This window comes from Anolis carolinensis, chromosome 3 (assembly GCF_035594765.1).
Source record: "Anolis carolinensis isolate JA03-04 chromosome 3, rAnoCar3.1.pri, whole genome shotgun sequence".
Lineage (NCBI taxonomy): Eukaryota > Metazoa > Chordata > Lepidosauria > Squamata > Dactyloidae > Anolis > Anolis carolinensis.
Window position 1 is genome coordinate 76,736,576 of NC_085843.1, and position 23,977 is coordinate 76,760,552.

At 38.8% G+C, this 23,977-nt stretch overlaps 1 protein-coding gene across 2 annotated transcripts in view; it reads left to right on the forward strand.

The window, feature by feature from the left end:
* clic6 (chloride intracellular channel 6) overlaps positions 1-12,210 on the forward strand; it is a 42,250-nt gene extending 30,040 nt beyond the window's left edge. Inside the window, exons 5-6 of one of the 2 annotated variants that reach the window (XR_010004218.1) lie at positions 484-580; positions 907-1,040. Coding sequence is in view for 1 of the 2 variants with exons in the window: in XM_003219020.4 (XP_003219068.3) it covers positions 907-1,088; positions 8,993-9,154 (344 nt within the window). In the remaining variant the exon portion in view is untranslated. Of the gene's footprint in view, positions 1-483; positions 581-906; positions 1,089-8,992 lie in introns of those variants that run through there. The other variant, XM_003219020.4, reaches the window with a different exon arrangement.
* The last annotated feature ends 11,767 nt before the right edge of the window (positions 12,211-23,977 follow it).

A 23,977-nucleotide genomic window follows, 5' to 3' on the forward strand; every position in this document is an offset into this window, starting at 1 on the left:
AGTCCCTTCGGGGAGATGGAGGCGGGCTATAAGAAATTAATAATAATAATAATAATAATAATAATAATAATAATAATAATAAGGGAGCCAAGATGGTTTTCCAGCATAGTAAGTAAGATAAAAGTACAGCACCCTCCCATTAAAAGTTGTTTGTGTAACAATATATTTAGAGCCAAAAGGCTGTCTATATAAAAAACGTTTACTGGCAGAAGGAAAATAGAGAGGAGAGCCTAGTTCCCACTGAGGAGACCCTTTTACAAGTCTGTATCAAACATCCCAGTGGTGGTGATTTGTCTAAGAGAAACCTACTTAGTTTTGTTTTGTATCCCACCCAATCATAATATTTCCTTTCTAGTCTCTATCCTTGATCACCTTCTCTGCATTGTTCCCTCCCTCTTATGCTTTCCCCTTTCCTCCTTTTCCTCTCCTTCTCCCCTCCGTCTCCCTCTCCTCCTCAAGTCAACACTGTCTTTCTCCTTTTAGAGTCTGAATCCAGCTTGTACCCTCCTTAGGTGACTTGGTCGGCTGGTGCTGCACTTCGGGATTCAATTTCTGCTCCTCCTCTCCTATCTGCACAATGGTTCGCATGCATCATCTTGATGTTTTTTGTCTTCAAGCATGAGCAAAAGATCACTTTCTGTAGTCTAAATCTCATTGCTCCTTCCGAATAGACCCATGACATCAATAGAACTTACATAAGTGTTGTCTTATCAAATTAGCATTGATTCACTAACTTTGTTATATCTGGGACTAAGAACAGTATTTAGGCTCATTTCTGCACATCTCAGGGTTTCCTTAAGAATGCCCCCACTTCTGAGTTGGTTTCCCTTTGCCTGAGTAAACATTCCCTGCATTTTGCTAATAATAAGAATATTATATTCTTATGTGCACTTTTCTTGTCTCTAGATTTAGAGAAAGCATTGCTTAAGGCTCTAAGGAAATTGAATACATACTTAAATACCCCTTTACCTGAAGAAATTGATGCATATAGCACTGAAGAGCTCCCTGTTTCCAGAAGGAAATTCCTAGATGGAGATGACCTTACATTGGCAGACTGCAATCTCTTGCCCAAACTCCACATCATCAAGGTGAGTTTAATTTTCTTTTGAGCATACTCACTTATTCTTGCAACAAAAGATAGAAAATTGTGGAATACTGAATGGTATGTTACTTGTTTCTTTTGTGGTAATTGAATTTAAGTAAAGGTAAAGGTTTTCCCCTGAAGTTAAGTCCAGTCATGTCTGACTCTGGATATATCAAGTCATAATTCTGTGGGCTTAACAATGTAGTTTTACTGTTGCTTGGAGCACTTAGAGCAATGGCCCTCAACTTTGATCCTCCAGGTGTTTTGGACTGCAACTCCCAGATATCCCAGCCATCTTATAAGCTGTTATAAGGCACCTGACACAGTAAATCACAGTGCTCTCTGGACCATCCTCCTAAAAAATAGAATGCCCTGACAAATTTGTGAACATCCTGCGGCTCCTCCATGATGACATGATGGCAACAGTCTTGGATAGCAGTGGCTCCTAAAGTGACCCATTTAAGGTGGAATTGGGTGTCAAGCAAGAATGTGTTATTGCACCTACCTTATTTTCCATCTTCATCGCTATGATACTTCATCTTGTTATTGGGAAGCTTCCCACTGGAGTAGAAATCATCTGTCGGTCAGATGACAAGCTATTTAACCTCAGCAGACTGAAAACCAAAAAACAAGGTCACAACAACATCTGTTACAGAACTCCAATATACCAATGATAACATAGTCTGTGCACATTCAAAAGAAGACCTACAAGCCATTCTAAACACCTTTGCAGAAACATATGAGAAGCTCAGCTTCTCATTGAACATTGAGAAAACCAAAGTGCTCTTCCAGCAGTCGTCAGCCAATCCCTCTACAAGGCCAGAAATACAGCTTAATGGTGTAATGTTAGAAAATGTTGACCATTTCCGCTACCTTGGCAGCCACCTCTCCACAAAAACCAACATTGACACTAAAACACAACACTGCCTGAGCTCTGCAAGTGCAACAATTTTCCAAATGAAACAGAGCTCCTAGGCCATCAACTCTGCTGGACTGGCCACATTGTCTGAATGCCTGATCACCGTCTCCCAAACCAGTTACTATACTCCCAACTCAAGAACGGAAAACAGAACATTGGTGGACAAGAAAAGAGATTTAAAGATGGGCTTAAAGCTAATCTTAAACTGTGGCATAGACACCGAGAACTGGGAAGCCCTGGTCCTTGAGCACTCTAGCTGGAGGTCAGCTGTGACCAGCAGTGCAGTGGAATTTGAAGAGGCACAAATGGAGGGTGAAAGGGAGAAACATACCAAGAGGAAAGCGCATCAAGCCAACCCTGACTGGGACCACCTTCCACCTGAAAACCGATGTCCTCACTATGGAATAACATCCGGGTCAAGAATAGGACTCCACAGCCACTATGTATCCACCGCCACGATACTGCACTTGATAGGTCATCATACTCGGATAATGAGGGATCACCTAAGTAAACTGTTATGGAAGCTAAAATCCAAAACATCTGGAGAACCAAAGGTTGGGAACCCATTACTTAGCGGGGTGAGTGTTCAACATTTCTTAGACTCCTGCCAATGAAAGTAGATGGCAGTGAAGAGTAGCAATCAGCAATCCTGCTTCTTTTTAAAAAACCAATTTTGTCACCAGTGCTCATGGGAAGAAACATTTTTCCTCACTGGTTAATTTATTCCCTGTGTTGGAGGTTTGGGTGGCTACTAAATATCTAGAACCTCTCATAATCTACACTTGGGATGGAAAGAATATTTGAAGACTCAAGAAAAAAACAACGCAAGGAGGTGCTTTCCCCTCAAAAGGAGAATCTCTCCCAAGTCCTCTTCTTTCATGGTACTGAAGAGATTCAAGGATTATATTCCCACCTACCCTTGCCTAGATCCAGCCTTTTCCATGGCAGCCAAGAGAGGCAGCCAGGAGAGGCAAATGGGTGAGGAGGTTCATCACCAGTGGCATCCTCTTATAGGGCTTCTGCAGAACTTCCCAAAGGGTACCTGCATAAGCATGCACTGGCTAAAACAAGCAATCCTCCTACATACCCTGTTTCCCTGAAAATAAGACAGGGTCTTATATTAATTTTTGCTCCCAAAGATGCACTAGGTCTTATTTTCAGGGGATGTCTTATTTTTCCATGAAGAAGAATTCATATTTATTGTTGAACAACAAAATGAACATTTATTATATACTATAAAGTAGTTGTCATCACAAACCAGCATAACCAGACAAACTATGAATCCTATCAAGAATTTCTTGTTACTGCCACTATTTACATGTACAACAATCTATGGTACCTCTTGCAGTTTAGGTTTCACAAGGTTTCCACGCTAATTTCTCTCTATTCTAGTTTCAATGTAGTCATGAATGATGAATAATATAATATACTATAATAATAATATGATAATATAATAATAATATAATAATATACAATATATTAATGAGATAATATAGTAATAGGATATAATAATAACAGAATTTTGGTCTTCTCATTGTGATGTCTTTGTGTGTTTCCTGTATACATAGGATGTCACACGAAATGTCCTCAGACATTTTGGCTAATAGTTCTTCCTTAGCAAGTGACAAACCTTCTATGTTAATAGACATAATCGTTAGCAATGGTCTTGATAAAGACATTTGGTATTCATCCATTCATCCAATGCTTTTGGGTTTGGAAAGATCGGCCGCTTACAAGAAACGTTGCCCAGGGGACGCCCGACTGAATTTACTCAATCTTCGGGGAGGCTCTTTCCGTGTCCCCCAACTAGTTGCCACAATCATGAAGCCCATTTTGTTGTGGGAGATTTCAATAGCCATAGCTGTGTCTGGGGCTATGACGAAGATGATAGAAATGGCGAAGCAGTTCTAACGTGGGCCGACAACAGTAGAATGAGCCTCCTCCATGACAGTAAACTACCACCATCTTTCAATAGCAGCGGATGGAAGCGTGGTTATAACCCTGATCTGATTTTTGTAATGCACCAAAAGGGTATTAAACCCAATACCTAACACACAACACAGACCAATATGCTGCATAGCATATGCAGCTGTAAGACCAAAAAGTGTCCCATTCCGCAGAAGATATAACTTCAATAAAGCTAACTGGACAAAGTTTACAGAGACCTTGGAAGCTGCTATTTCTGATATAGAACCTTCTATAGAAAACTATGACCTGTTTGTAGAAGCTGTGAAAAGATCCTCGAGGCTCTCAATCCCTAGAGGCTGTCGCACAAGCTACCTACCAGGCCTAAACGAAGAATCACTAAATCAGCTACAAGAATATCTCAGATTATTTCAAGAGAATCCATACAGTGATGGGACTATAGCAGCAGGCCAAAAACTATCTACAGCCTTAGCTAATGCTAAGAAAGACCACTGGATAGAGCTGCTTGAGAACCTTGACATGTCCAAGAGTAGCCAAAAAGCCTGGCAACTGCTGAGACGCCTGGACAGTGACCCTCTGGTCAACCATGGACACGCAAACGTGACACCAGACCAGATAGCTCACCAGCTAATTCAAAATGGGAAAACCAACTGCAGCAGAATAAAGATGAAAATCAACAGGGTGCCAGAACTTGAAACCCACCAGTTGTCTTCTCCTCTAAACCTGAAAGAACTCAGAGAAGCCATCAAGCGATGTAAGACTGGTAAAGCACCTGGCCTAGATGACTTAATGATGGAGCAAATCAAACACTTGGGCCCCAAAGCTGAAAACTGGCTTTTGAAATTCTACAATCAATGCCTGGCACACAAACAGATTCCCAGAGCATGGAGGAAAACTAAGATAATTGCCATCTTAAAACCTGGTGAAGATGCCTCCAATGCCAGGAACTACCGACCAATCTCCCTCTTATGTCATCTATATAAAGTCTATGAGAGGATGCTATTAAATCGACTAGGACCTGTTATCGAACCCAAGCTTATTGCACAACAAGCAGGTTTCAGACCAGGGAAAAACTGTACAGGTCAAATTCTTCATCTGACTGAGCATATCGAGGAAGGCTATGAGAAAGGCTGCATTACGGGAATAGTTTTTGTGGACCTTACGGCAGCCTATGACACGGGGCAACATAGAAAAATGCTGCATAAAGTCTACCATATCACCCGGGACTTTGACTTTACAAAAACTGTCCAGACCCTCTTAGAAAACCGCAACTTCTATGTGGAGTTTCAGGGCCGGAAAAGCAGATGGAGGAGGCAAAAGAATGGTTTACCCCAAGGCAGCGTTCTTGCACCGACCTTATTTAACATCTTCACGAACGATCAGCCACAACCACCACTCACAAAGAGCTTTATATATGCTGATGACCTTGGCCTTACAACACAAGCGAAAGATTTTGAAACAGTTGAAAAGCAACTCACTAATGCCTTGAAAGACCTCTCCAGCTACTACAAAGAGAACCACCTGAAGCCCAACCCTTCCAAGACACAAGTGTGTGCTTTCCACCTACGTAACCGTGAAGCCAACAGGAAACTGAAAGTTACTTGGGAAGGCCAAGAGCTCGAACACTGTTTCCATCCTAAATACCTTGGTATCACCTTAGACCGAACACTAACATATAGGAAACACTGCATGAACACCAAGCACAAAGTAGCTGCACGCAACAACATCCTGCGGAAACTGACTGGCAGCTCATGGGGTGCAGACCCACAAGTAATAAGAACATCAGCCCTGGCCTTGTCTTTCTCAACTGCGGAGTACGCCTGTCCTGTCTGGCAAAAGTCTGCCCATGCGAAGCAGGTGGACATAGCACTGAATGAAACATGCAGAATCATCACAGGATGCCTTAAACCTACACCTGTTGATAAACTCTATAAGTTAGCTGGCATTGCCCCTCCTGACGTGCGACGGGAAGTTGCTGCTAACGGTGAGAGAAAGAAGGTCGAACACTGTGAAAGCCATCCACTGCATGGCTATCAGCCTCCTCCCACCAGACTCAAATCACGGAAGGGCTTCATGAGAACCACCACTCCTCTTGATGTTCCTCCAGCAACAGCAAGGGTGTCTCTCTGGGCAGCTAAACCTGGCAATTCTAACTGGATGACCCCCCAAGAGGGTCTTCCTCCAGGGGCAAACCAAGAATGGGCAACTTGGAAGTCCCTAAACAGACTGAGAAGCAGAGTGGGCAGATCAAAAGACAACTTGGCAAGGTGGCACTACCTGGAGAAACCCTCCACCTTGTGTGACTGTGGAGCAGAACAAACAACTCTGCATATGTATGCTTGCCCACAATGCCCTGCCTCATGTACGGAGGAGGAGTTGTTTAAAGCTACGGACAATGTGGTTGCTGTTGCCCGCTTTTGGTCCAAAACTATTTAGTTGCTTGTGATTTCCTTCCCCCCCCCCCCCATCATTTTGAAATGTATTTGTCGTACAATGCTTTTGACGCGAAATAAATAAATAATAACAAAATATGATAATAATACGGTATTAATAGGATAATATAATAATGGGATATAATAACAGAATAGCATAATAATAATAATATAATAATAATAGGATAATATAATAGAATAATAGAATAATAGAATGGAATAGAATGATATAAAATATATTAATAGGATAATATAAAATGGAATATAATAATAATAACAGAATATGCTAATAATAATAAAATAATAATATGATAATATAATAGAATAATAGTATAGAATATAATGATATAAAATATATTAATAGGATAATATAAAATGGAATATAATAATAACAGAATAATCATATAATAATATGAAAATATAATAGAATAATAATAGAATAATAATATAATGATATAATAATAATAGAAAAATATAATACAGTAGTCTCACTTATCCAATATAAACAGGCCGGCAGAACACTGGATAAGCTAATATGTTGGATAATAAGGAGAGATTAAGAAGAAGCCTATTAAACATCAAATTAGGTTATGATTTTACAAATTAAGCACCAAAACATCATGTTTAACAACAAATTTGATAGAAAAAGTAGTTCAATACACAGTAATGCTATGTAGTAATTACTGTATTTACGAATTTATCACCAAAATATCACGATGTATTGAAAACATTGACTACAAAAATGCGTTGGATAATCCAGAACGTTGGATAAGTGAATGTTGGATAAGTGAGACTCTACTTTATAATAATATAAAATATATTAATAAGATAATATAATAATGGCATATAATAATAGTAACAGAATATGATGATAATAATATGGTAATAGAATAATAGTGTGATGACTCATGGGCCATGTAGTCCCGTTCCTAGTACTATTGTGGCAGATGAAGAGGAAAACTTGGGTTTCCCACCGTTTCAGCCAGAATTGGAGCCCTTGCACCTGCAAGATGTTTGCCCACAAGAAGTCAGCCAAACAAGCCTTGAGCAGAAATCTCCCCCGTTTTCTCGCCGGGATAATTATAATCGAGATAGAGGCGCTAGGGAGGCGAATCGCAGAAGCGCCAGAATTGCTGCCAGACAATTAGCTGATTAAGCCTGTTTCCCTTGGGAAATCTTAAGGAGTCATGCATCTGGACACAGTATGGGTTTCACTTCTTGTTCCCCAGGGAAAGTGTTCCTTGGCGGGAAAACAAGATCCTATATAGGTGTTTACCCGCAAGGAGATCCTTGCGGAGTCAATTCGTCAGCTTCGGGAGTGAGATCGTGTGTGGACTACGCTACTCCTGTTCCTTGTTTCCAGGACCTTGTTCTTGTTCCAACCCTGCCTTGTTCCCCGGACCTTGCCACGGACCTCGCCACGGACCCTGTTCTCGTCTCCTGCTTCTTGTTGCCTCGAATCAAGCCTTGTTTGCCAAGAATCTAGTTTGCTCTCCAGCCTTGTTGTCAAGCTCTATTGGACTAAAGGACCTTGTCATTTCCCCACACTTTGCTCGGCAGAGTGTGTGTTTCGGTTATTGGATTATAACTTTGGACTCTAATATCTCATATTGGACATTAATTTCCTGGACTATATTTGACCTTTCCTGAAAGGTCTACTTCTGAACTTTATTCTTCACCTGTTTTTATTGACTTTATATATTCCTTTAATAAAGATATTAGATAGATTCTGGTCTCTGCGCATGGTTATTGGTGCTCTGCAGCCTGGGTCTTGACAAATAGTATAAAATAATCAGTTTCATGGCATAGGATAGGAATAAGGATGAGAGGAGAATCCCTATGCGTCCTGTACCTTTAAGAAGCTGAAGGAGCAGGACGAGTGGAAAGACCTCTTCCTTCCCTCCCACCCTCCCTTGCCCTGGCTCCAGGAGCCAATCAGAAGCCTTGGGGGCGAAGGGAGCATGGCCAGGACGGAGCCTTGTCTCCGAAGGAAGAAACGGCAGCGCAGCAGCAGCCACAGAGGCTGGGGGACAGGCAAGGCAAGGCCAGCAATTACTTTCTTTCCCTCCCTCCCTCCGGTGTGTATGAATGAGTGCTGCTTCTGCCCTGCAGCCATGCTTCCCAATGGAACTCTGCTGCAGCCTTAGTTGCTAGGTCTTACTTTCAGGGGAGGTCTTATTTTAGGGGAAACACGGTAGCTATGTCAGTGGGAGTAGACATGGGTGAGAACAGCCAGTTGAGGATGAACCTCTTCACTCAGTCGCTCACCTCCCTTATCCCAGCCAGACAAGTAGCCATGTGGGTGGTAAATCATAATAGCCAACAATGAAAAGCCTCCTCTTCTCTACTTCCCCAATTCCTGCCAGTGACAACATGGTCATGCTGGCTTAATATTCTGAAGAAACAGGTTGTTTGAAAAAATATATAACACATACTATTCTTACTTAATAATGATCACTATTTATATGACATTTTCTGTTTTCTTCCAGTAATTTGTTGAAAACCACAAAATTCAGCATTCTGTTGATTTCTAGTGATCATTATTAAGTAACAATGGCACCATGTTTGTAATAATTTCTATGCCATGTATATAATGTACTGATTTCTTCCATTTTTTCTTCCTTTTTAAAGATTGTGGCAAAGAAATACAGAAATTTTGAATTTCCATCTGAAATGACTGGAGTTTGGAGATACTTGAACAATGCATATGCTAGAGATGAGTTCACAAATACTTGTCCTGCAGATCGGGAAATAGAGTTTGCCTATCTGGATGTTGCAAAAAGAATGAAATAAATGAATATTTTTCTATATCTATATTCCTTCAGTTTAAAAAACAACAAGATGCGAAATCTCCTTAGCTGCACAGTTTTAAATTCTGAAATTGGCCAGCTCAACATATTTTATTGATCTATTCATTCCAATATAGTATATTTATATATGTATATATTCCACTCTATACATATATTATACGCAAGCAGATGTTGGTAAAAATTATATTTGCATAATAGATTAAAGTTCAAAATATTTCAGACATTTCAGATCTAGATTACATAGTAATTACAAATATTAGACTTCAGATAAATATCCAGAGTACCACAAAAGTAGCAGAAGCTCATGTTAAAAATATGCAATCCTATATGCCTTATTGTTATAATTATCAGATATTGATGATACTTCAATTTCATCACACTCTGTGTCAACCACTGCAAATTAGTAACACTTGCACACACCATTGGGATTTGACACAAACCATCTTGGGTTGAAGTCAGTAGTAAATCACCTCTAGATTCTAATGAACATGAATTACACTATTTACAGCATCAGAGAAGTTCAGTAGCAAACAAATTGGAATTTGTGGTTCCATTCCTTAAACTTCAACAAGATGTAGCTGCTCTTAATGTGTTCATCATATGCCTTTATACTCCATCAGTACTATAGCTAATGTGCTGCAAAAATTGGTTTCCACATTGTGTGGTTTGTAGCCCTAGAATTTGCTGCATCACCTCCCAGTACCTTGGGATGGGGAATACAGATAACAATGGCAATGCAATATTGTAGAATTTGGTACTGTAGCAATATTATCATAACATGATTAATTTGACATATACCTGTCAAAGAAGGTTCTCCAAGCTTTTTGCATCTGATCCTAGTGATGTTCACTTAAGGAAAAGAAAAAGGCAGTCCGCATATGCAAAAGGGCTTGGTATTGCACACATTCCAGTCTGTGTTGCCTGCGATTCCCAAACAGCCCCAAGAGCAGAACTCATCAACTCTCTTGCTGTTTCTGCTCTGCCCTAAATGAGAGATAATTGCTTCTCACTATTTGTATCATAATTTATTTCAAAGCTGCTGCCAAATTTCTTTGTTGACTAAAGTTTTTTAAAGTATTCTGAACTGCAGAACCTACCTAGACCAGACTAGATGATTTCCAAGATCATTTCAAGCTTTCTAATTCTGATAAAGAAGAAAATAAAGCTTATTTTCTCTCTCTCTTATGTGTATGTTACAACCTCTGTGAAGAATAAAGGTTTCTGTCCTTGTTGTGTGACCCTATTAATACCATTCCATAAAAAGTCTGGAGTTTGTAAACCAAAATTTTAAAGAAACATTATATTTGACATGATTTGAAACTCCTTCCATAGTTGTTGTTTGGATGGCTTATTCTTACTTGCTGTAGTCAATCAAGTGACAAGCATGTGTCCACCAATGGTCAATAGTAAACATGGTTCATTTTTGAAGAAATTGAACCATATATTGCTCAGTCTTGAAGGGAAAAGAGTTTCTCATTTCTGGATCAGAATTTTTTAGAAAGTTCTTGAAAGATATACATTATTCAGGAAGAAGTTCTCTGGTCTTGTTTATATGTACTGCTACTAAACCATAATCAAATTAGTAATCTACTTATTAGATTTCAGTACAATGGGCATGATAAGAATGAAACTGCCGTGAACTTGATCGCTTCAGCTTCCCATCTTAATTTCTTATGCAGCCAATATCTTTGCCAGAGTTTTGTTTTGATATCCACAAGAGCTAGTTCGTTATTATACAAGCTAGAGGTCATGTCTCAAACAAAGGGTGGTTTATTTAACAATTCAGCTTCAGTACCAAGGGTTTTCATTGGTTTCTTTAGTTCACTTTCAGTGTTTAAAAAATTAATATGTCCACATCAATTATCTAAACTCAACTGGTTATTTATACCCAAACTCCTAGCAGTTCTCTCCATTATCAAACTATGCAGCTCTTTGTTTTCCTGTACTGTATAGATGTTTCTATAGGATATATAATTAAATATGTATTTGCTAAAGTGAATATATTTTTAGAATATATTTTAGACATTTTCAATTCAAAAATGTCTAATTTTCTTACCAACTTTATTACAATGAGCATTTTCTTTTAATTTAATAACTAAATGTATTATACAGCTGCACTCAATGATTATGAAATTTACTTTGTATATCTTTCATATTTCTCATGATTAATTTTAACAGTGTTAAATGATGGCTTTTTGCTTCTATCTTTGATTAGAAACTATTTGAAAAGGAAGTTGTTTCATATGTCAAGATTAAATGGTGGGTTTGATATTTTAGTACTCAACATATTGCTAACGGTTCATATATATAAACTACATATTTAATCAGTGTAGTTGTTTAATATGCCTTATAATTTTTTAAACAGAAAATATAATTTTGACCTAAATATTTTGTCCTGTGTTTATTTTCATGTAGTTGATTAGGGAAGATGTAAACATACCAATAGTTGTATGCTGCTTTGTGCCTTCAAGTCAACTGACTTACAGTTAGTGACCTGTCATACCATCATAGGGTTTTCATGGCAAGAATTTTTCAGAGTAGGTTTGGCATTGCCTTTCTCTCAGGCTGAGAGAGTGTGACTTGCCCAAGATCACCCATGAGCTTCAGTGGCTGGACTCCCAGTCCAACATTCAGATAGCTGTGCCCCATTGGTGCAGACCTTCATATGGCATCATATTTATGGACCAGTTCTAATGTTGGTACTGTTGCTGTTAGATTTTCTTTGTCTGAAATGTATTGTTACAGGATTATCTGAACCTTTCCTGTGCATCAGAGGAAGTGTGGGATTCATGTAGTTCTGAACATGAGAGTATTACTAATACCTTCACCTTGTTCATTGCAACAAATAGGCATACTAATAGATCTTCCTTGCATATCAGCAAACTAAATCCTGGAAATTACATGGTATACTTTTTTTCAATGTATAATTTGAAGAAACAAGTTTGCTTATTATGTAGGTATTCAAGTTCTGTAACATGATTTGTATAAAATTATTTTATTTTTATGTTTGAAATAAAAATAACTGACACAAGTCTTAAATACTGATATGAATCTTTTAAATATCTATGTGCACAAGGCAAATATGGTCAAATAATTATGAGCATTAATCACTGCTGAATCTTCGTTGTGGAAAAAGACTTGAAATGTTGAAGATTTCATTGTCAGCCTTTGAATTTCTTCATCACCAGAATGGTTCGTTGGTTTGATGAATTAATAACTTTACTTACTTTGTACACAGTACTTCCAAAAGCAGGCTGGAACAGAATAAAAGGACTTTTAAACAAAATAGATATATAATTCATAGAAACATCTCACTAATTAATGTGTCTCCTATCCTGGCCATATTCTTGGTTAGTCGAATGCTATCCCCTACTATTTGTTCTGGAAATATTTCCTACTTTCTAATGTGTTTACACATAGAACAAATGCATGTTTGTGTGTCTTCAAGTTGCCTGTCACCTTATGGTGAACCCATGAATATCATAGGATTGTCTTCGACACCATCTACATCAACCACTTAATGCAATTTCAAACTCGTATTGAAGAGGGTGGTTTTGCTGTACAGATAATTACATAGGAAATCCTGGAACCAGTTGAGGAGATGACGCAAACCACTGAGTACTGATGCACATTAAGAGCTGTCTTTTGTGTGCTTTTATGGAAGTTTGTTGTCTGGCTGCTGCAGTTTGAAGCTGGCTTCAAATTGTATTAAACGGTCAGTGTAGATGGGCCCTCAGGCAAGGGGTATTCAGAGGAGGTTTTGCCAGTTTCTATCTCTGAAGTTTAGCCTACAGCACCTGGTTTTCACTAGTGGTCTCCCATCCAAGTACTAATCAGCTATGACCCTGCTTAGCTTCCAAAATCAGACACAATCCGGTACTTTTAGAATAATTACCAATACATTTTGTATCTCAAATGGCATACAATATGCTGCTCCATTTCCTTTTTCATATGCAATGCTAACTGCTGGCAATTGCTTTTTTCCCCTTCCATGACCAGTGCCAGGACAGCATCTCTACTAGCCTTGAAGGTAGCAAGACTATTTCTTTCAGCACCTTGCCAATCTCAGCTTCTTGATATGATGGCCTCATTTTCCTCCTTCTCTGTATTATTTTACAGACTAACAATATTTTTTCCATTAAAGAAAGTGAAGCTAACAGCTATCTTATTTGCACAAAAAGGATCCTTACATATAGTGGATTGGTATGATGCCAGATTTCAAGGATAAAGAACACAAACAGAATTTGGGCGTTTTTCTGTCCTTTCACAATATATAATAACAAAACATAATCGTTCTGTTGGAAGACGCACCTCGTTTCTTCCCTTTTTTGGAAGATTGTGGCACTGCTTTCCTGAAATTCCTTCCACTTAAAGTGTACATTTTTTGGAGGTCCTTCTTTGATGAAGCAACACCATCTTCTTGAGGGACAGGACCAGACTGACCTAACGCGTCCTATCCAGAAAAAGGACACAAGAAAAAGTTTGTTAAAATGTCAGCTGAAGTGTACAAATGGGCACCAAAAGTGAATAACATTCATCATTTTTATTTGTATGTCACTTTCTCTCTTAACAGAGACTCAAAGTGGTGAACAGGACTAAAAACTATACAGATTGATCCTGAGGTTTTCAGAGGATTGATCAGAGAGTGGAAAATGTACTGTTTCAGATAACATTCCCCAGAATCGTGCTCCCAGTGTTGTCATTGATCACACTTGGAGCAGGATTCTGGATGGGGCACCTCTATGTATGTATTATTTGCAGGCTCGGGTCTCAATGCCTAAGGTTAGACCTTCCTTAAATATCTAATATTTCCAGCTTCTCTGTATGTTCATGGCAACTTATAGGGAAATCTGCAATGCAGAATCAGTTTTTTAAAATGTTTTTCCCCTGATAAGGTAGAACAATTATTCTGAATGAAATAGGGTATTTTAAGTTTTCTAGTTTTTACCTTTCTGATTGTCTTTCCAAATGTCTGAGCATAAGCTGAAATGCAAAAGAAAACATTATTTAGTAGATTTTTTTAAAAAAAAAGTTGTTACCACTTTGCACAAATATTTAACCTATGTTGGGAAATGTTATTAATTTTATAAAAACTGGATGTACTCAGAATTTTTCATGTGTTTCTTAAGATAAATCAACAATTGGTAAGGAAAATATTGGAAGAATTTATGTAGAAAATTTATGTAGAAAATTTTGTCATTTTTTCTGCAACTTCCAACCGCACCTTGTATTTCACTTCGGGATAAATCTTGGCCATTAACTCTTGTTATACAATTCAAATACTTGGTGTGTCTTCAACTTGAAACCAAGGGGACTTTCAGACTCTTGACTTCCTCTAATTCCAACAGAGCAAAGCTGGAAATATTTCTTTGCTTTGCTAGGTGTTCACTCAAATACTTTGTCGCCTGGTCTTTACACCCATTGGAGATTGCATTTATAGCTGCTTCCCATGTCAGCCCTTCCATTTAGCGTGATTTAGAGCAGTGGTCAGTACACAGTCACATTTTTCTTTTAAAGGCAGCCAGTCTCTCAGCACTAGGGTTACCCTCAGCTTTTCAGATAAGTCTACACACAGGGTTCTGTTTGTATATTTTCTGTTCTTCACTTAAGAGAACATGAACCACTCCTGTTTTTGTGGGGTTTAATGTTACCATAGATATATTCTAATACAAAATCACACATAAGTATTTAGATAAAAAAATTCCTGGCACACAAATTAATGTTATGTGACTTGTTGGCATATATTAGATTGGAAAAACAGAATAGTGTATTCTTAGTTTTCATATATTATCACATATATTATCAGCTTTTTGTGCAAAGTTTTAATTGCATAAAAATAATCATATGGGAAAAATAGTTCCTTAAATTTGTTATAGTTTAAAGATTTTCAAGTGATCAATTATTATGCATAAAACATTTAATTATCTTACCCCATTTTAGTTATTTTTAATATAATATAATTCACTTATATTGCAATATAAACAAATCATGAATTAACACTCTAACTGAAACATATCCAGGGACTTTTAGGGTTTAAGGGAATTTCAGGGTAATCTACTTGAAAGAATGACTTGGTTGTACTATGTCATTTAATTTTTTGCAAGCAACAATCCATTACACTCAGTTGATAGGAGCAACAGTTATTATTCAAATTAACTGATCTTTGTTTAATTACCTTGATGTCCGGTAGTCTTGGAAACAAATACAGGATTGGTGCTTTTCTGTACCTCATCAAGCGCTGATAAAAATTCCAGAAATCTTTTTTGTTTAGCTATAGAGTCCCCATCTCTTTGGCTTTTCTCTGGAAAGCAAAGGAAAAGAAGCATGATCTCATGTACAGTTTTTTTGGAAGTGATCCCAAGTGTGAAAATGGACAGCTTTTCATTCAGATAAGAAAGAATAAAGACCAAGGTTTTATTAATAATTCACCCAGAAGCATCCTATGTATCAAAATAAACTTGTACAATTATTTTGGCATGAAATTAATTTGGTGATGTTCTAGTACAGTCAAATAGAATATTAGTATAATGCAGTTAGAGATGAAATAATTTCAATGCATTTAATTTAGAAAGCCTTGAGTTTTACCCACGCTGTTCAAGGTGTTGAATTGAAATAATGCTTTGGGAAAGAGTTTTAACTTACCTTGTGGTTGGTCAGACATCACCAGAGGCGACACTGTCTGAAATGCTGACAAAAAGGCAACAATGCCCCAAAGACTAGCTAACAAGATACGGGCTTCCATTGTAAGAAAATGTGAACGTTTGGGTTCCCACGTCTGCACTGTGATTGCCTTTGCACAAGTTTGTCAAGACTCATTCAAGTTTTCTGTCTGGACAAGTACGCTTTCCTTTTTAAACCCTTGTTTCCTTTGATTGACCAGAAAATAAATTCCAAATCAAATTCCACTTTACTAACCTGCATTTTGACAGTCGGCAACGTGTTTCTTTCTGTTTCCTGTGGTTTGCTTTGTGTCTTTCTGGTGATAGTCTCCAACGTCAGAGCTCCTTTCTCTTCTTAAGCAAACACATTAACTTTGTGTTATCACTGCTTGAACAGGAGACCCTCCAAAATGCCTACGCAAACTTTGAGATAAAGTAAGATGGGCATGGGGTGGGTGTGGGTGGGGCGAATCAGCGATTGAAGACATAGAAAATAGCCATATGCTTTACATTTCCTCTATCCTGAATTTTAATGAGGATGGTCATTAAATAAGACAACGTTCTCATCTAACATGCCGGTGACGCCAGCAGGTGACCTACCAAGCATCCCAGAAACAAAGCAAATAGCAAAGCCTCCAAATATGAGCCACACAGCGACTGACGTGAAAGGAAATGATGAAACAAAAGTAGGATGATAAAATCAGCCCCAAAAGACTTTTCGGAAATGTGCCTAACTCAACAAATACTCTTCTGCATGCCAAAACCAAAGCAGCTTCACCTTTTCTATCTGTGGAGACATCTCTTACCATGGTTCCAAGGTATTCTGGGATAAGAGAGGGTTTCCAATAACAAAATGTTCTCTTGTGGCAACCTTAGTAGTTAGCTGTGTTATTGTAGCACCAAAGGGTACACATAAATACCATGTTTTTCTGAAGGTTAACTAGAAAAATATAAACTGCAAGATGCACTCCTTACGTCATCTCTTATCTCAAGCCCCTTACAGATGCCATTGTTATTTGTCCTGGGCTGTTTGTGAGTCCCAAAGTGAAGAAAGCTGCCTGAAAATAGAGCAATGCGTCTTTACACACCTTGAGTCTTCCAACTCACCCCTCTTAAGTTACCTGGTTTACACCAGAAATTGGCCCCAAATATCAACTGGAAATATTGTACCATCACTTCCACTGTGGTGGGAAATGCCTGTGCAATCCATGGGTATAGTGTGGGGGCAAATATTAGCGCCCCCCTGTATTTCACCCCTCCAGAGTTAAATAAGTGAGAAGTGTGAGAGAGAATGCTGCAAGATCAGTTTTGCATGCTGATCAGGACTTTATCACATGAACCTATTCCACCATTATTGTAGATAGTGGACACATACTATGTTGAGTATCCTTGATATCACACCACTTTTCATTAGCACAATTGTCTAAGTAGCAGTAGTGCATATTCACGATTGCTTCTTGGTCTAGCTCCGACCTGAACAACTTGGCAGTAGGTAGGGGCCAACATTAAAATAGGCTAAACTCCTTTGGGGTGCAGATATGGTTTTAGCAAACTACATCTCTCAGGATTCCATAGCATTGAACCATGGCAGTTAAAATGGTTCCAAACCGCATTACTTCTACATTGTGGCTATATCTGAGGCATTTTGTGGAAGGCAGAGTTCGATGCAAAGTAACTGGAAGGGATGGCAGAGGTGTTGGCAGTAGGGGAACCGGTGAGACTGGCAGCCTCCTCAGGCTGCTTGAAATTATTTGGCAGCCTCCAAGAGGCCCGTGGCCTGTATGTTGTGCAGGTCTGTTTGTAACACTCTGTGATTGCTACTCCATCCTATCTTACTTGGCATCTGCTACATGGGAAGATGCCCAGTAAGTCTTTGGAGCACAGATGAATGCCATTTCTGCTAGTTTTTGGAGCATAGATGAATGACATTTCTGTCAGGTTTCAGGGAGAAGTTTGAGTCAAGAAACTTTACTTAGCTAAATGTACTTAGTTAATGATATTGAAGTTTGCTTAACTAAGTTAAGCAATGATATGAGAGACATTTCTATTTGGTTTTGGGGTGGAACAAGTCAGGAGAGCTTACAAGGTTCATCTGTACCAATATTCTTGGGCCAGTTCAAAGTAGGAATGCTGAGGACTTAGCCTCAGGGGCAACCAAACACTCTTTGCCCATCCTGCAGTGCTGGTGGGGCAGAGTCTTAATGGTCTAGCCAGGCTGAAACCAGTTTAGTCTTGCTAAGCTTTCATCTTACTTTTCCTATCACTGTTTCCCCGGCAGCCAAAGAGCTGCATAGATCCAGGAGAGCTCCGGTCAGCAAAGGCTCTGGATGATGGCCAGGAACTGTCCTAGAGCTGTGTGGCCATTTTACACAGCAATGTGATTGACATGGGCTTGATCTGTCCTCTTTTCCTTGTACTGAGAAGCATTAAAAAAAGAGAATTGTGGCACAAACCCTTGTGGACAGTAGACTGCTTCATGTTGGTGTTGGTCGGGCTGTCCAAACTCTGCCCAAAGAGCAAGAGTGCTGCAGAATTTGGATGAAACGTTGGAGCATTCCACAAATTTCCTTAAGGTGAGGCTAAATCAGATTTCCCCAGCTTAACCTACATTATCAATTTCTGGTCCACTCTGGGTTTTAGGGCTAGAAAAGACAAGTATATTTAGCCAAATATATTTAGCTAAGTACATTCCATTAAGTAGCTGGTGTAGAATATTTGCCGTTATTTATAGATAATTGATAATGCATGACTATTTTTGACATAGTTTGCATCTACGCTCTACAATTTATGCAGTTTGATCATACTTTAACTGCCATGCTGCAATGTTATGGAATTACAGGAGCTGTATTTTCTCAAGGTCTTTAGCCCTCTCTGCCATAGAGTGCTGATTTATCACCAAACTTCAACTCTCAAAGTAGATGCATCATAGTGCTACAATTACATTAATTTTGGGTGGGGGCGGAAATGTGGTTGTCCAGTGGTTATAAGATTATAAACAGACTCTGCAATCCCATAACTTTTGGGATTCAAGTTTAGTTTTTTACTTCGTGATCAATGAGGCACACTGTCCTGCTCCAGCAAGGAGCTTTCTTTCCCCAAGGGAGCCATGTGAGATCTCTAATCCAAAAGGAAGGGCAGTGGAAGAATATGGGTGTCCGGCACTGGGTCAGAATGTGCCTACTTTCTGTGCTCTTTTGCTATATGGCGAGAGACCTCTGTTGTGTAATTGAGCACTTTGTGTAGTGGGGATACCCTTCATTGTACAATGGGACATATAGCACAGTGCTCTATTGTACATTGTCACCATTCTCTAACATGGCTATGTACTGTGTCAGCAATATAGTAGCATTATCCTAAAGCTGCCCCTATTGCAGCCTGTGATATAGAATCCCAGCAATACTTTATCCTTATTATGCCTCTCATCATTTTTGATGGCAAAAAGTGGAATCATGGGTAGACTTTTTGAGAACTCTCTGTTGACACATTTGCTGGCACATGGACCATTTGTTTTCCGCAATATATTTAATATACAGTTTCAACTATTATGGGAAGACCTTTCATTTTGTGGGACTTGTATTCAGCAGTTGCATTTGATCTGTCTGCCTCCTTTGATTTATGTCAGTATACAGTATTACTAGCTAAGATTGCCCTCTTGTGGTGCAATTGCAATCTACTACAGTAGAGTCTCACTTATCCAACATAAACGGGCCGGCAGAATGTTGGATAAGCGAATATGTTGGATAATGAGGAGGGATTAAGGAAAAGCCTATTAAACATCAAATTAGGTTATGATTTTACAAATTAAGCACCAACACATCATGTTATACAACAAATTTGACAGAAAAAGTAGTTCAATACACATTAATTCTATGTTGTAATTACTGTATTTATGAATTTAGCACCAAAATATCACGATGTATTGAAAACATTGACTACAAAAATGCGTTGGATAATCCAGAACGTTGGATAAGCGAGTGTTGGATAAGTGAGACTCTACTGTACTTAGAAATATCAATAAGCATAAGCAATGATATAAAAACCAAAAAATACCAATGCCAACCATTTCTGGCTGGGAAGAATTCCTTATACTTAGAGTAGGGAGAAATATGTCCTCCAAGACTCTACAGTTTTCAAATGAGTAAACATCATAAATGTTTTAGATTCAAACAAGTAGGCTGGACTCTTCCTAAAGACTCTTGTGAATAAAGTAAGGAGGTTTCATGGCATATATGTTTGCTTGTGTCTGTGAAACCTACAATAGGTCCATTTATTATGTAAGCTCATTGAATATAGTTTCATTTATATGGTATGTGAAGAGTTTTGAATACTATAGAATCACTCTGAAGGACCTAAGGATGCCTAGAGAAATGTTATCTCGAGTTCTCCATCATGACTCTATAGTCAATATTTGTCTGGAGCTTCTTCCAGAAGTTGTGCATAGAAACATGTTGGAGGCTGAGAGAGAAGACTTCTCCAGGCATATTCTAGGTCCTTTCTAGATCCCTAAGAGAAATTCTATGATATTCTTTGTTCATTTCAGGTAAAAAATAGGGTTCTGGATTATGTCAAAGTTGTAAAGATATTTCATATATGACCCCTCGCACAATGCGCTGGCCTACAGGATATATTTAACTGCACATAGGGATGACTGTATTTGTCCTTGATGTCAGATAACTGAAAGACTCTATGGTCAAATAAAATTTTCCTTTCCAGGGTGCTTTATCCTGTTTACTGTTAAGGCTTGACTCTGGTGGAAAATGAAAGAAAGGATCAAAAACAGAGAAAAGGCCAGAAACTTTCAACCCATAATTTTATATTCAGATCATATCTATTTTATCCTTACTTTTTCACAGTGCTGGCTCCATGTTTCTGAAGGTCTTTGAGCAAAACATTCTCAATGAACCTCCTCCCAGCAGCCGGATCTACACTCCATTATATGGTCAGTGTAAACCCATATAATACAGCTTGAACTACATTGACCTGCAATTTATGAGTCTATACTAGCCATTAGGCTTGATCGATCCATGAAAAATTTGATTCTAAACTCGTTTCAAAACTAGAGGGGGCAGTTTTTCGTTTTTGTTGCTAATAACGAATTTGGCCCCCAAAATTTTTCGAAATTAACGAAAATTCGTTATTTTCGAAATTAATTCGTTAATGGCGGACGCGCATGCGCGGTCGCCCCAAAACAGCCCCAGGGGGGAGGACTTAGGGGGCTCTCCCGCCCTCATTTTTTGAGTGATCTTCTTCAAACTTGGTACAGTGGTAGAACACATTTAACACTGATAGCTCACCAAAATGTGGAATGTTTCCCTTATCCTCTGATTTTTGGCAAATTTTCATAGCTTTTATAATAAACCATTTTTTAATAATTGCAGAAATCTGTTCCTGGTTTGAAAGTCTTATTTCCTGTTTCATTGGGTTGTCTTTACTGTGAAAGTCATTGTTCTACTTCAGAAACTTTGTTTTTGTGGCTGAAACTTTGTTAAATTGGTGGACCAAACCATAATATGTTCCATCCATGTCGCTTGCACAAAGTTCAGGCAGTGTCATAGATTTTGCCATGTTTCTATGACAGAACCAATTAGGAAATGACATTTATCACCCAGGAACAGAAATCGTAGTACACCATCAAATCATTCCTGACAGATGGCTATCAGCCTCTGAATAAGGAAATTAGTTCCTGGTTTGAAAGTGCTATTTCCTGTTCCATTGGCTTTTCTGGGCTGAGAGTGTGTGACTTGCCCAAGTGGGTGGCAGAGTGGGGAATCATGACACAATTGGAGTCCAAAATTCAAACCTCTTCCTCCCTCCTTCTCTCTAAACTTCTCATACCTTCCAAGAATTCACATACTGTATGAAAGTTTGGTCAAGATGGTCAGAGGAGGGCAACTAAAATGATCTAGGGTCTGGAGAACAAGCCCTATGAGGAGTGGCTTGAAGAACTGGGCAGTGGGCATGTTTAGCCTGCAGAAAAGAAGGCTGAGAGGAGACATGATGTATAATATGTGAGGGGAAGTCATAGAGAGGAGGGAGCAAGCTTGTTTTCTGCTGCCCTGCAGACTAGGACACTGAACAATGGCTTTAAACTACAGGAAAGGAGATTTCACCTGAACATTAGGAAGAACTTCCTCACTGTGAGCTGTTCACCTGTGGAACTCTCTGCCCTGGACTGTGGTGGAGGCTCCTTCTTTGGAGGCTTTTAAGCAGAGGCTGGATGGCCATCTGTTGGGGGTGCTTTGAATGCGATTTCCTGCTTCTTGGCAGAATAGGGTTGGACTGGATGGCCCAAGAGGTCTCTTCCAACTCTACTGTTCAATGACTCTCTGATTCTAAGTGAGGACAAAAGGGGGTGGAGAATGTTAAGAGGAGAGAGGGCCTGGAACACCTGGGAATTGTAGTTTTAAAGCGGGCATAATACTATTGGAGAAACGTTTGCTTCAGCCCAATGCTTTTATAAATGGTCAATATTCAGAGGCTTCCTTCTCCTGCATTTTGAAAGCTATTATGATGAAATTTGCCAGAATGGAAGCAAAAATTAAGTACTCTTTGCCTATCAAGTTTCATAATGTTTGACCCATCCACTGATTTTTGGGGATTTCTGAAGCAACATTTTTTTAAAATGTTAGCAGATCGATAGCCACGCCTCCCTGTCCTTCCACTTCCTTCCACTTTGATTGGCTTGCTAAGGCTTCTGGGAAATGGAGTTTTTTCTCTCGTTATGGCGAATTGCTTCATTAATGGTCAATATTCAGAGGCTTCGTTCTCCTGCATTTTGAAAGCTATTATGATGAAATTTGCCAGAATGGAAGCAAAAATTAAGTACTCTTTGCCTATCAAGTTTCATAATGTTTGACCCATCCACTGATTTTTGGGGATTTTTGAAGCAACATTTTTTTAAAAATGCTAGCAGATCGATGTCCCATGCCTCTCCCTCCCTCCCTCTTCCGCTCTGATTGACTGAGAGGCATGCCAACATGGCTTCTCCTCTACAGCTTCATCCGAAGACATCAGAAACAAACGAAAAAAGGTACTTTTATTATTCAAATTCGTAATATTTGTAAGGGCAGTGAGCAGATGGTTCAATATTAATTCAAAATTGCTTACGAAACGAATTTTTAACGAATTTAACGAAATAACGAAAAATTTGCTCAAGCCTACTAGCCATATAATGCAGTTCAAACTTGCATTATTTGGTGGTGTAGATCTACCCTGAGTTAATTTACCTTTCCTCTAGCATTATCATCAGACATGTTACTTTTCTGCTTATTCTTGCTAATCATTGCTGCCACCAGGTAATAGATAGTCAGAGGCCCCATGAGCAAGTATGTAATAGCAGGAGGAGATGAGCAAGTAGGCTGCACATCTAGGAGGGCCCTGCTTGGATGTGAGCATTTGACACTTGCCTATAAAGTCTGTACTTTCTATTGGCCTTGCATTTCCACTGGCTTTTGTAGGTTCCATCTTGCCTGCTTACAGTTCCTGAGTTGACAACATGACTAGCAGCCAAAGACAAGCATCTTTGAGCCACAGGATTAACCAATATGCTTGATTACTATGAAAAAGTATGCCTTGTCCCACTTCTCTTGAGTGATGGATTTCATGAAAATAGCTTCCTCTAGGTGCTTATTTATTTACTCAGGGCAGCTTAGAAAATGTAATTAAAACCATAAAAAATCTCATAACAACAACAACAACAACAACAACAACAACAACACAGAGCAGTTTCAATGTCAACACACAAGATTTATATTAAATTGCAAAAAAGAAACAAGCATAGTTTTAAAGGGCTATTTGTATGAAGCTATATAAGATGAAGCTATTGAAGCTATTGGTACTTCTTTGGAAGATATTCCCAAAGATGTGAAAAATTATCTCTAGTGTCCACTGGTCCATATCAAATCATATTGCCAGGCTTTAAGCAGATTTCAAAGAATGAGCTTGAGGTCTTGGCAGTTTTGTATGGGCAGACACACACATGCCTGTACACTTTTCAGTTCAGTGTTCTCACTCTGAGGTTCTTTTCACTCCTCCTGAGGGTCAGAGAAAAGACTCGAAGCACTGAGATTCTGGATCCCATATCATTAGTTGGTTGCAGAGATGTGATGGCTTAGAATTTAGCTCAAAACTCAAGGCGCTCAAATTTA